Source organism: Euwallacea fornicatus, chromosome 3 (assembly GCF_040115645.1).
Source record: "Euwallacea fornicatus isolate EFF26 chromosome 3, ASM4011564v1, whole genome shotgun sequence".
In the NCBI taxonomy this organism is placed as follows: Eukaryota; Metazoa; Arthropoda; class Insecta; order Coleoptera; family Curculionidae; genus Euwallacea; species Euwallacea fornicatus.
Window position 1 is genome coordinate 6,833,833 of NC_089543.1, and position 13,238 is coordinate 6,847,070.

Genomic DNA, 13,238 nt, shown 5'->3' on the forward strand with positions numbered 1-13,238 from the left:
TCAATTGTTCTTGAAGTTACACATATACAGGGTATCTCAAACGGTAACGGCAAAAGGTCCAATCTACGTTACATCGATAAATAACGCTGTTTATTCCTAAAATCTTTCGTTATAAAGTTAGAAGATGTGAATATCTCCGATTTTGTGAGTTTTTTATTTCATAGTTCAGTCAATCTTTCATTAGAGGAAAAACTTAAATTACAAATAAAGGAAATTTTTTCAAAATCTAAATTTTTACACATTGAACAATCTAGATTGTGGGATACGCGTTAATAAGGACCGAGTTTCTAATATTGCAAAGCATATTATTTACAAATTTTGGTAAAAATCACTACAATTACATACTAAAAGTAATAGCACGAGATGACAAGCTAACAAAATAACGTTATAATGTCAAAACATGATAAAAACTTTGGTGTTGACGGGTTGTTACAACTTGCATCCAGTAATTGCACCTATTTTCTCTTTATCTTCCCGTTATTAAATACAAATTTTGAAATTACTAAATATTAAACATAACAACAATCATAATTCAGGCTTCAACAACACAGCCACTTGGTTCACCACTCGGCGAGGGAGAATTTCTGGATAATCCAAACGTACATGTACGCCAATTACTCCATGGCTTCTTGCACGTACATGTCTTCGGTAATTTCTTCTTCGGGTTCAGGAATTGGACAACCTATTTCTTTCAGTATTCCCCAGGTACTTTCTGGGAAGAAATATGTAACGACGTTCATGTAACACTCGGTATTCGCTGCTCTGAAGAATTGAGAGACCTGGGCCAAGACGTCAATATTGAATTGATGCACTCTGAACAAATATAAGTCCTCCTCCTTTTTCACAGCTTCCGGGTTTTCGCCGATATCCGAATAATCGAACTCGAATTCTGAATATGAAATTCGTCTTTCTCCTTGTTTGTGCTGGAATTAAGAATTTCTTTAATAACTGAGGAAAATGAAATAATTAACGTCTGATATGCACATAGATATAAAGGAAAAAATTACCATCTGGTGCTCGCACAACATACTATTAATTAGTAAGAAGATCAAATGCTGCAGTCCATTTATGCTTTTCGCGGCAGGATGTCTCACAGATGGATATTCGAAAGCAAACACTTCTTCTTCTTCGAGTATTCGACGTGCTTCGGGATGGTTTACGAGACAATTGTCAAGGACACCCATTAAGCAGAACGCTCTGAAAGTTTTTATAAAGAAATATTTAAACCTTCCACATATCCATATTCAAGCCAAACAGTGGAGTACAATAGTCGGCCAAGAAAAATAAAATTTTTCACTTACAATATTTTTCTATCCACGATTCCAACGCTCAAAAAGTAATCGGGTTTCCACAACTTAAGCATGAACGCCAAAGCACTCCCGCCATGGGGGCCTGGAAGGTTCGACAAGATGGTCAAGCTCTCATTAGTATAATTCATACAAATGAATATGAATATTTCCCAGTTTGCTTTGACCTTTTTGCAGTCCGGCTTAGCACTGCACGTGACAAGGTTCCTCAAAATCCCTTCGTAGTGAGTCAACATCAAGTCGGGTAGATTGTATAGAATGGTAATTACAAGTTTTGCCAAAATATGTGAGGGAAAATCGACGTCTGGCGATAAAAGAAGGTCTAAAAGCTTGGGAATTTGGACAGCAACAACTTGGCCCTTTAGTGTATCGACCAAAACTCTGAATTGTGGGCAACGTTGAGTGGCAATAGTCGTCAAAAGGGCTCCTGCAGATTCGTCTAATGCCAAGTCGCGATCTTTGTTCATCGTGATTCTAGTGGCGGCTGTAGAAAATATTTGCAAGATGAAAGCTTGATCAGTGATGGGAGCGTACAGGATAACGGTATTGAGCAGTTCAAAAGCGACTCCTAATTCGTCGCGCAATTCTTCCGGTTTGAGGTTGTTAACCCAGTACTGCAAAAAACGCAGTAGTTTGTCCTTTTCGGGGGGTTCCTTAAAACCATCGGCTTGGCCGATTTTTCCACATGCGAAATTCATTGCAGCTATCACGGCAGGGCTCGTGGAGTATTGTATTAGAATTTTAATAAATAACTCAGACATCTCATCGATATTGGGTTTGGCGAGATTTCTGTGACACTGCAATATATAATTGCCACAATCAAACAAATTTTGAATATAACACAACGTTTAAAAGATTGTTATAATTGATTTTCTACTACATAAAAAACTTGCCTTAATTAAAAGGCCCAAAGCCCGCAACGTGTGAACCAATTCAAACTTGCGAATCTTTTTAGACACATGCATCAAGGCCTCGAAGATTGGTTGGGCGTATTGACCAATAACGTTCTTTTTCTCTTCACCAAGCTCGTACCAATGTTGATAATACTGACACAACGCTCTGCAAAGTAAAATTTTACATTTTAAAAATATTTAACGAGTGGGGTATACACCTATCTTCTAGCTACAATACAGTTTCTTGTACTTAATGAAATATTGATGAGAAACTTGTTTTCATTCGCTAATACTAGGACTTACTCAGTTGATGGGACGACTAGATAACCAGAAACACCTGAAATACTTCCAATAATCTGCTTAAAGTGGCAATCAGCAGCATTGGCGGTGAGTGCTGGAAGATTGCAAAACAATCCGCCTGCCCAGATAATCCTGCCTTGAAGTATCGGGTTGCAATGATCCAATAGCCCAGTCCAATAATTCAAGTAATGACTCAATGGGAACGGAAATTGGGGATCTGTTAGGTTCATATATTCCTTCACAGATCCAAGCCCGTACACCATCGATTCAGTTAACCGCGACATATAAAGGATTTTGTATACGTCAGTTGGCGAACCGGTATCTCCGTGATTTTGCTCTAGTTCTTGATTAAGACGTTGAAACACGAGATCGGTGGTTTTGAAATATCGCATTATGCCGTCAGGCTGGCGGTCTTTAATTTTTTCCGCAACATGCTAAAAGAGGAAAATAATTTATTGATATTATACGAAGGCATTACATGAAACATAGTAATATTGAACTAATAGTAGTACTCGATGCAAAGAAACCTGTTACTATTCAAATCTTCAGAGCAGCAACATTTTTTTACAAATATATTGATACGATGGAAAAGTGTAGTAAAATAAGTTTATAACATAGACAATTAATACACTTACTAAAAGAATTAGCTTACAGGCGTCTCTTAAAGACCAATAGAAATTCTTTTGCGTATCAAGTGTATACAGGTCGTCCTCCATGCTACTGTGGCATGACATTAATACGTAGACGCAGTAAATCAATTTAAATAAATCCTCAAGCACCAGATCTAAATAGGGCAGGTCGATTAAATTATAGATCATAGTGAGCATAGATCCCACCAAGTCAAAGAAGTTTTTTGGATCGGTTTGCTCCTCTGTCGAGTCTTTAGGCGGCGGATCGGAGCCTCTCACGATTTTTTTAAACAAATCACAACACATGGTAAGTATCATACCGACCGCCGGCATTATCGGAGGAATGAAAATATTAGAGTATTCGCTGAATTCGTCGAGGCTATTGTTTAGAAACTTCATAATTTCGTATTTCAAGGCAAATTCAGACCGTGGAGAATAGCGTTCGTGCAACACCTTCTCAAATTCCTCCACTGCTTTTGCCAAACATTCTTGTAAAATGTTGGGGTTAGGTGACAGAAATTTAATGAGGATATACAGGGGACGAATGGTAAATGCTCGGCCCACAGACGGCAAATGAGTCTAAAAAACAAAGTAGTCATAGTTTATGCTGAGACTTGAAATAAAAAAGTTACTCACCATTTTTAACACATCAAGTAATCTGCCGAACCAAGGTAAAAACATGAGCCTATCACAATTTTTTATATATTGCTCATCTATGGCTTTGTTAAGTACATGAGCAGCATTGCAGATCTGTATTGGATCTTGACTTTCAAGCATATTGCTTAGCACAACAGTGCCTTCGTCCCAAAATCCAATCGTCAAGAGAAGAGCGATATTCGTCGCAATAGTTTCTCTTATTACTGGGGATTGGTTATTTATATCCTGAAATAGCAGCTGCAATATAGTATTTCCATAGCCTTTAGTAAAAAGTGCAGAGTTTTTGTACTGCTGGTTTAGATATCCATCCAGATAATTTTTCAAACATACTGCAGCTAGCAGGCGTTCGTCCTTTGGCTCGTCACGCGCATCTATTATCTCAGATAGTACTAGAGGATATTCTAAAAATAATGGCTGAAATGAAATATATTTTTACGCCAAATAATTCTGCCGCACTTGCGATGAAGCAATGGATTTATGGTTTAAATTAAAAGGAGAGATTCATTAAAAAACATTATTTTTGTGGCTAGGAACAAAATTTGGAAATTAGATTTTTGGAATTGGCAGTTCCTACATAGTGGTGCATTGACCTTCAGAGGAACCACTACTGAATGGCAACTTTACTAAGGTGTTAGAAAATTGAATTGAAACCCCTTTAACCTTCAATAACTTGTAATTTTTGCATCTTATCAATAGTCTTTTTTAACATTCTGTTATGGCCTTGCAATACACAACTTAAGATGCAAGTTACAGCTTCGTGCAGAGGACTTTTACTTCCTACGGAGTGCCCGGAGTTCGACATCTGAAAAAACAGGTATATAAAAAAGAACACCTGCAAGACTGCGGTGGAAAATCAAAATTCAATATTGCTCGGGAATATAGAACTGAACAGAATAGAATAGAAGGATATTCAATGAGATATCCAACTCCCAACTTACCTTGATGTCTAGTCGATTAACACTTGATAAAAAAAAAAACTGGAAGCAATTAGAACACAAAAAGCCCACAGGAATCTGGTTACTGCTTTAAATTATCGTGCATTATACTACGTATTTAGTGTTTATAGTTGTTTTTAATTGATAAAAGTTAAAATTTAATTCCAAACCGTTCAAAAATACAGATTTGTTTGATATTTTTGAATTAAATATTCGACTTTCTTCAGTAGTCGAGAGAAATTCGTTTTAATGAAACCTAACCTCATTCCGAGTAGTACTGCAATTCGGTGCTATAGTGGCGCCATTACAATTGCAACGCACAAGTTTGGTATACTACATTGATATCGATTTATTTCCATTAAATCTGTGGAAGCAATATTGCAGATTGAGGCTTAATTTCAGTTATGGTGACTAACACCTTCGCCACATATATATATATATATATATTTTTAACCCTTCCAGTATTGTTGTTTAGAAGGCTCATTTACGTCTTCATGGTAGTCCACTAACTTCTCTTTTCAAAGATCACACTACCGGGGATTTACCTGGTTGCACAGAAATTGTCGTGCAAACGTTCCGTTTTGGACCAACCATCATACATTGTTTAACACGAAAAATTTTAAATGTGGTTCGTTTAATAATATTACATGAAAATAACACCCACGAAATATATAAATGAATTTCAATGTATTTAAAGAGTGGAGTATCCGCACTTCAAACCTACTACTATTCAGAATTTGTATCTTCTAAAATAAGTAACAATTATTACTTAGTGTAAATGAAAAAAACAGTACTATCTTACGTCGCTTTCCATCGTATGAAATATGGGATGTTTGAGAGAAAATGGCTACTTAAGTATAAATCAGAATGGCACCGCAGCGCTTAAAGTTTACAGCTGACAACGTTTCTAAAACAGAGAAACGGGTTCTTTCATCTTTTTACTGTGGACTGCATTAAATTCATTTAAGTTCTAATAGGAAAATTGTGAATAGGATGAGACGAGTAAAACGATGTACCTGTACATACAATAATGATAAGAACTAAATATACAAATATCGCTAATTCAATAATTGAAATGTCAAAATTTTATACATATACAATATTCCATTAAAAAGCGCTATTGCAAATATAAATAATTAACACATGTGGAATAAATGTTTGGACAATTTGATGTAGCCAAGGATAATTGATAAAATTCAGTACGACTTAACATAATTAAGACTTGCTTGGTGGCTGAATTTCCATCGTTTGGCATACCCATTCGGCGACATTTACATCTTCGGTTTCCCATTTCTTAATCCATGGATGATTCTAAAAAAAGGACATTATAAAGATATTTTCATTCAAAATTTATCCAGTTCGTGCAACATGCAGCTTGAACGCTACAGAAACTATAATATAAAAACTCGCATTGAAATTATCACCTTTTTTGGGTCAAGTTAATAGTACCGACCGATTTAAAGCTTACCATTAATGTCTTCAGATCGGCACGTTCGTCAGGATTTTTCCGCAGACATCTATCAACAAAGTCTTCAAACTCCGATGAAAATATCCCAGAGGGTAATTTTGGAGGTGGTTCATTCACAATATAATCCAACAGTTCAAAAATTGCCATTGGTCTAGGTGCTTTGGGACTATCTGGTGAATCTCCTTCTTTGCTTTGGCCAAATATTACCGCTAACGTTTTGGCATCGGGTGGGGGTATTGGATACATTCCAATAGCCATTTCTACTAGAGACAGTCCCAAAGAGTAAATGTCACTTTGAACAGAATAGTGGGTGCCTTGCAAACGTTCAGGCTGGAAAAGTTTGATAACGTCTTTTTGATCAATTACTAACTCGTCTAAACTTACGGACATGTAACTTCGTGTACCGACGAAGGAATTCGCCATGGAATCAATAAGTTGGCCTGAGACGCCAAAATCACAAATTTTTATTTCTCCACTACTATTAACTAATATATTACTCGGCTTCACGTCTCTGTGCATGATTGCATGCTTGTCTCTTAGGTAACTCAACCCTTTCAGGACCGCAGATGTAATTTTTCCTAGAATATTTTCTGGGATGCGTCCTGCTTTTTTCAGTATGAGATCTAGTGAACCGGCATCCATATACTCAATGCAAATACTAATTTCTCCGTCGCTGTAGAACGCGCCGTAGAAGCCCACAATATGTGCGAAATTACAATCGTGGAGTATTTTTAATTCTCTGATGATCTGTTTTTTAATTGCAGGCTTGACTTCCAGATGAATAAGTTTTCGCGCCATAATTAGGCCAGTTGATTTGTGCCTTACTTTGTTGACAACCCCTCCGTTCCCTGATCCTAGTTCCCCCAGTTTTTCAAAATCATCGTCTGATAATTCACCTGAAATCTTTTCTTTTTGAACAAGGAACACTTCTATACGTTTCCTTTGAATATCATCCATGTCAAGTTCTTCTAATTGAGCTGTTATATGATCTATTGGCCTTTTACCCACACTAGGTGCCCTGGAATTGAAGACACTGAATATAAAGATATATGTATGGCTACATGAACTGAACTAAAAGCGCGACAAAGTTTCTAAATTTTATTAGCTTTAATTTTTATAATGAACTTCTAGCTAAAGGTGAAAAGCGTTTTTTTTGGTCTGTGCCTCATTAACGACCGTATTTTCGGTAATTCCCCGTTATTGTACAGGGTGTGAATTTAGAACTGTGAAACATTCAATTTTGAGCAATTGACAAGTCGCAGATGATTTTGAAGAGTAAGGTATAAATGATCGTAAATTGATCATAATTTGCATGATAATAAAGCATATTCCAGTTTCATGGAGTTTTCCACAAGAGTTTGGTTATTTTTCTGATCATTTTATTACTGAACCTTAAATTTTATTTTACCTGTAAGACAAAAAAAAACGAGAGAAACGCTTATAAAGATGTTGATTTTACATATTAGTAGGTTGGAATAGTTTATATAACTATTAAAAAATTTAATGTAATACATGGCCTTATATAAAAATCAATGTGAAAAACTACAGGGATTAAAATTAATGTTGTAGCTTTGCCCTTGTGATAAAAGTGCATCATCTGTATTGAGTGCAAAACTCAAGACAGCCATACGAATAGACGCTGTAATACTTACGGTGCAGGCCCAACAGGCTGACTTGGTTCTTCATATGTTGAAGATGTTGGAGTCAAATTAGGGGTTTGATCAATAGATCCCGGAGGTAAAGTAAGGTTTAACTTGTTTTTGGACATTATGCATTAAGCACCACTTATAAGCATCACAAACCACTTCAACGGAAACTGCCCTATCTGTCTTCTGTAGCCAGTCTGTGGCAGTCAACCTTGGCACACCTCTAATTTTATTGAAGTTGTTTTTAATGAAAGTAATTAAAAATTTTGTTTCTACAGATATCTCCCTGTATTTTGTGAAAATTCAGCTTTTGCCTTTTGCTGACTCTAGAAGAAAGGTAGTCAAAACAAAAAATAAAGAGTGATCATTAAAAAAAAAACGTCAAGTAGGCGTGGAAAAATCAGAGTTCCGACTTGATTAAAATCATGCGTTATCTATTGATTGTCGGATATTTGATGGTTAACAATAAATTGTTTAATCAACGCTTTACGCTTACAAATGAAGGTCTATTGGGGAGGTTTCTTTTAAGATCACTCGTTATAACTCAGTAGTTTTTCAGTGTTTTTGTTTTTTTTTTTTTTTACTATGTTATTTGTCAGTGTCAGAGTTCAGATTGGCGCAGCCGCAGAATGGTATATCTGGTCTCGGTAACATTTCAACTTCCCGGCGTGTTATTATGGGGAATGTCAAAAACGCCGCTGACACAGCAATTCGTTTTTGTGTTTTGCTGCATATTGCGTAGCAGCGGAGCTGTTTCAGCTCCATCTTAAACGACCGATATATTTAACTACACGCCGGACTAACTTAACTTTCAAATTTAGACCGCATTTGAACTAAAAATCAAGCCAGCAGTGTAAACGCGCGAACGTTGAATTTATTTTGATTTTACGCGTTTGAAGCGTTAATTAAAAGCATGACCTTCAAACTCCCAATATGGGGAATTTCTACCAATGAAATCCATTGATTTCGGTTGCGCTGTCAAGTACGTCGTAAGTTTTACTCTTGTCAGGACGTAGTTTCTGGGCCCTGATTCCGGAAAGCGTCAGGGAGAGAATGAAGATTTCTGTCCAATGAAACTGCCCTGTGCATTTGTTGACCAATCGCGGCCGTCAAAAATTGCTTTCGTTTCCTCACATGTTTCTATAGAATCAGAGCCTTTCTGAGAACTATTGTCAAAAGAACGAAAAAATTATATGATCATTAAACAAATTTGTACCAAGTAGAAAGCAAAACAGATAGAAAGTTCTCAGATGCTTTTTGTGCAATAAGCGCTAAATATATGGTACTTCGTCTTAGGGACAATTGTAAATCGGTTGCAATGATGGTATTTGGAATTACGTTCGTTATAGAGTTATGATGGGCCTAGTGCTGGTGTCTCTTTGATAAGAACACAAAAAGTTAACATCATGGGTAACTGCTTTAAGAGGTCAACAACAGATGATATTTCTCTCTTGAGAGGCTCAGATAGTATCAGGGAATCATCGTCAGATCCAGTGGGCCCACCAAATTATCAGGTAAGTGGTCATTTATTCTTTTACCTATTAGTCTTTTGGAACAATAAACAAAACTGAATTTATCAGATATTGGTGTCCTTATGGATTACCATGCAGTCGTACTTTTACTAATTGCTCAATAAATACATTAAATTTTACAATAATGTAATGAATTTGTCATGGGAGAACAGCTTCTACATTCATGGCTATCCCAGAGGGGAGCAGTGGTCATACAATCATCAAGTGCTTGAAGCAGATATTGTTTTAAGGAATGTTTAGACAAGTGCTTTCAAGTAGAACGCAGCAGATAGGCATATGATCAGGGCATTAGCGTTCAATAATCAGGCAAAGTGTTAATTTGAAGTTTCAGAATGTCTGACGAATTTGTTATGAATATACATTGTCATCAGAAAAGATTTGAGATTTTTACAGTACTTTCTTAAGGAGTCTTTTAATTGTTTCCCTATTACTGCTGTAAAATACTCTTAAAAAACTCTTTCCCAAAATAACTAAAAAAGCTTATAATAGATTAAACTTCCTATTAAAGTAAATAAATAGAATAACAAAGCATTTTCGTCTATTTGTCCAGATTAAGAAGCAAACTGTTTCGAAGGGATAGGAGCCTATTAAACTGATATTTGGGCAAAACAGTTGTACAATTGATATTTTATCAATGTACTGGTAAATCTCACTCATTCAACTCGTATATATCTTAGAGTACATTAGTTAGAAAATAACTATTTTATTACCAACAAACTTCAAATTTGTGCATGTAAAAGCAAATTACAGACAATCAGGAGTCACTTATTTCTGTAGGAGGTGCTATCGGCTCAGAACACACCGCCGATATACCATCCGTCCCCAAGTGTAACTCGTTCTGTTACACAACTCACAGAAGAGGAGCAAATCAGAATTGCTAAACGTATTGGATTGATCCAACACTTGCCCACTGGAAAATATGACGGATGTAAAAAGACAAGGGAATGTGTTATATGTATGGGGGAATTTATGGTACTATTGAGTCAAATGTATCATCACTGCTATAACTATTATTTTATTCATAAGGTTGGAGACGCATTGCGTTATCTTCCATGCATGCACACATATCACATGGCATGCATTGATGATTGGCTGATGCGCAGCCTTACTTGTCCTAGTTGTATGGAACCTGTAGATGCAGCATTATTAACTAGTTATGAGACCAACTAACTGAAGATGATGGCCAGTGCCTTATTAATTTAGCGTTTAAGCGGGTACGTAAAGAATTATAGTGCATAGAGCTAGTTGTTGTACCTATTTATTGAGAGGAAAATTCCAATTTTGGAATTGTTTTTGTCATAGGCTTTTGGAAGGTCATAAACTTCAGTGTGCCCCGGCTTTTTTCACTAAGCTGCCTACCAGAGTGAGGGAACTATCTTTCCAGACTACTAAATCTACCGTCAAGGTACTTACAAAAATATAAATCTTTTTTATAATTTTAGTGACTTTAAACTGTGATGTAGTGAATAGAGATTTTTTGAATTTTTAAATATATCTGGTATAATAATATCTTTGTTTTCCGCATGTGCATTTAGGCTAAGTGGTGTCTATATTAGTTACGGCGATTGTAAAAAAAATTGTTTTTATATAGGAATAAATTCTATTCTATTCTGTTCTATTATTTAATAGGTGGATTTACATATTATTCACTCAAATGTCTATTTGAGTAGTGTGCCAGAACACAATAGTCCCGTGTTTCATACAGTGTAATAACTTAATTGCTAATTTATTGAGATCAACTCTAGCGAAGAAAACAAGATTTAGTTTCCACTTGGTGTATGAGATTGCAGAAATAGTGTTGCAATAATTACATATTTTGAAGGAGGTTCTGTTCATAATTACATAAAATTTGTTAAATGAAAATTGTTCTGAAAATTACAATTTTAATTTTTGTGAAAGAGTTTTAATAGAACGAGGTACAGAGATAAAAGTATTTTTATCAATTCTCATTTTTCTTGGCAATTTGGTGACTTGAGATTAGTGCTCAATGCGTAGTTCGTCATTGGCAAAAGGAACATTGTTCGTTCAAACGTGTGAAATAAACGAAGAATTATCAAGAAAAATACATAATTTTTATATACAAACTTTATTCAATTTTATATTTAAACCTTAAAGAAAACACACTCAACTATTTTAAAAAGAAATCTATGTAAATAAACAATAAAAATAAAAGTTCACCTCATATTTTTCAAGATTTTATGGACCAAAAAACATCATTATAAACTAATGAATTATTTCCCCATAAATTAGGCTATGACATAAAGTATCAAATAATAAGAGTATAAGCACAAAAAGTTAAACAAAGTGAGAAAACCCCTAGTGAATTCTTTGCAGCAGTACAAAGACGTCGATTGTATTTCATGTGGGGTAGTCAGGCAATATACACATTTGAGAAAATTAGAAACCTCAAAAAACAGTAGTTTGTAAATTATTCAACTTGACCATCGACTACAACTACATCAACACTTGGCAAATTCCACTTGCACTTTTCTGAAAGATACTGATAGACATCTGGAGATAATTTGTGAAGTGATGTAAAGAACTCAATGTCATCTTCTTTTAGATCAGACTTTTCTCCTAAAATGTATATTTTAAGTTCTTAAATTAATAAAAGTTTCAAATTATTTAATATCTACTTACCTAAAAGTAAACTTATAATTGTCAATAAGCTTGGAGGTATCTGATCATGCTGCTGCAATTCATTAAGAATAGTCTTCATGTCTGGTGTTGGTGGGGCAACTATTCGCTTCTGTTTTAACATTCTTTTTATACTAGCAATATCGCGACTGTGCTTTTTGATTTGCCTTAAATAATTTTTTGCCACATTTGGTTTCATGTGACTTTGGACCAACCCTTGTTTTGTTGAAGTAATTGAATTTGATTTCTGTGGTTCAATGCTTTGTTTTGATAATGTTTGCTGTGATTTAGCTAAACCATTTTCAAATTTTTTAGTTGATTTGTATAGTTCCCCATCATGTTCTTCTTTTACAAACACCTCATTCATTATTTGCTTATCTTTAATCAGAGGCTTGGATGGCCCAGACCCAGGAGCAGTATTTATATTTGCTATTTCTGCCTTGAATTGTGGTGACATTGGCTGTTTAACAGGTCGATTTGTTGGGGTGGGCCAGGTTCGATTTGCTGTTGCTGGCACTAGTACCCCGTTTTTAATTATGTAAGATTCAATCTTAGGCGATATGGTAAACATGTTGTCTGTATCCAGAACAAAAACTGTGCCATCCTCATTTGCAGGAACAACTTTAACATCATTGTACTGATTTGAAGGTAAGTAAACAGGAGTATCTTTTTCCGAAGGGGAAGACGGGCCCATTATTGCTTCATTGCAATCCCCATCGAGAGTAGGGACAGCACCATGAAGCAAACGTTTTTTCTGAGTGTTTACAAACCATCTGTCTTCAAAATGCATTTCACACACGACTTTGTTTCTAAGCTGCTCTTCGTCTAAATCATAAAAATTCGGCTTGCCAGCGTTTTCAATCCATAATACACATCTTTCTCTGTGTTTGACTGGGTAATGGAAAAAGTGGATGTTATCCAAAGATTTCGTGGTATTAATACAGTTCTTATATGAACAACGGCACCCTCCCATGTTTGAATTTTCTCAACACAGCTTAAGCTTGATTTTGGTAGCCTAGACCAAATACTATTTGAATATATAAATTTACTCTAATAAATTAAAAACTTCAAACTGAAACAAATAAACAAACGAGTGCAGAATCCTGTCAAGTTTCCAAATCCCATTGCCATATTCCAAATTTCATTCGGAATTTAGTGACACTTTTACAACTGTCGGGCAGTCATCTGTCAAAATATGATGTTTCAGTGGATGAAAGTTTACATTCTTCATGGG

General features: G+C 35.5%; 4 protein-coding genes across 4 annotated transcripts; 1 reads left to right on the top strand and 3 right to left on the bottom strand.

Moving 5' to 3' along the window:
• Positions 1-284: 284 nt before the first annotated feature.
• Ipo9 (Importin 9) lies at positions 285-5,112 on the bottom strand. Its single transcript, XM_066302646.1, has 9 exons — positions 4,725-5,112; positions 4,447-4,588; positions 3,766-4,187; positions 3,136-3,708; positions 2,504-2,934; positions 2,201-2,366; positions 1,302-2,104; positions 1,008-1,197; positions 285-923 (listed from the first exon to the last, which is right to left on the bottom strand). The coding sequence occupies exons 2-9, from the start codon at positions 4,586-4,588 to the stop codon at positions 615-617; spliced, it is 3,036 nt and encodes a 1,011-aa protein (XP_066158743.1). The 5' UTR covers positions 4,725-5,112; the 3' UTR covers positions 285-614.
• Positions 5,113-5,389: 277 nt separating this feature from the next.
• Dsor1 (mitogen-activated protein kinase kinase 1) lies at positions 5,390-8,476 on the bottom strand. The gene is made up of 5 exons (XM_066302652.1): positions 8,332-8,476; positions 7,842-8,161; positions 6,574-7,207; positions 6,190-6,519; positions 5,390-6,032 (listed from the first exon to the last, which is right to left on the bottom strand). Exons 2-5 carry the CDS (start codon positions 7,955-7,957, stop codon positions 5,937-5,939), a joined length of 1,176 nt encoding a protein of 391 aa, XP_066158749.1. The 5' UTR covers positions 7,958-8,161; positions 8,332-8,476; the 3' UTR covers positions 5,390-5,936.
• Positions 8,477-8,751: 275 nt separating this feature from the next.
• Rnf11 (Ring finger protein 11) lies at positions 8,752-10,980 on the top strand. Its single transcript, XM_066302656.1, has 4 exons — positions 8,752-9,349; positions 10,145-10,339; positions 10,394-10,581; positions 10,670-10,980. Exons 1-3 carry the CDS (start codon positions 9,242-9,244, stop codon positions 10,535-10,537), a joined length of 447 nt encoding a protein of 148 aa, XP_066158753.1. The 5' UTR covers positions 8,752-9,241; the 3' UTR covers positions 10,538-10,581; positions 10,670-10,980.
• Positions 10,981-11,437: 457 nt separating this feature from the next.
• Positions 11,438-13,152, bottom strand: LOC136350681 (uncharacterized). The gene is made up of 2 exons (XM_066302654.1): positions 12,008-13,152; positions 11,438-11,944 (listed from the first exon to the last, which is right to left on the bottom strand). The coding sequence occupies exons 1-2, from the start codon at positions 12,975-12,977 to the stop codon at positions 11,796-11,798; spliced, it is 1,119 nt and encodes a 372-aa protein (XP_066158751.1). The 5' UTR covers positions 12,978-13,152; the 3' UTR covers positions 11,438-11,795.
• Between the last annotated feature and the right edge of the window lie 86 nt (positions 13,153-13,238).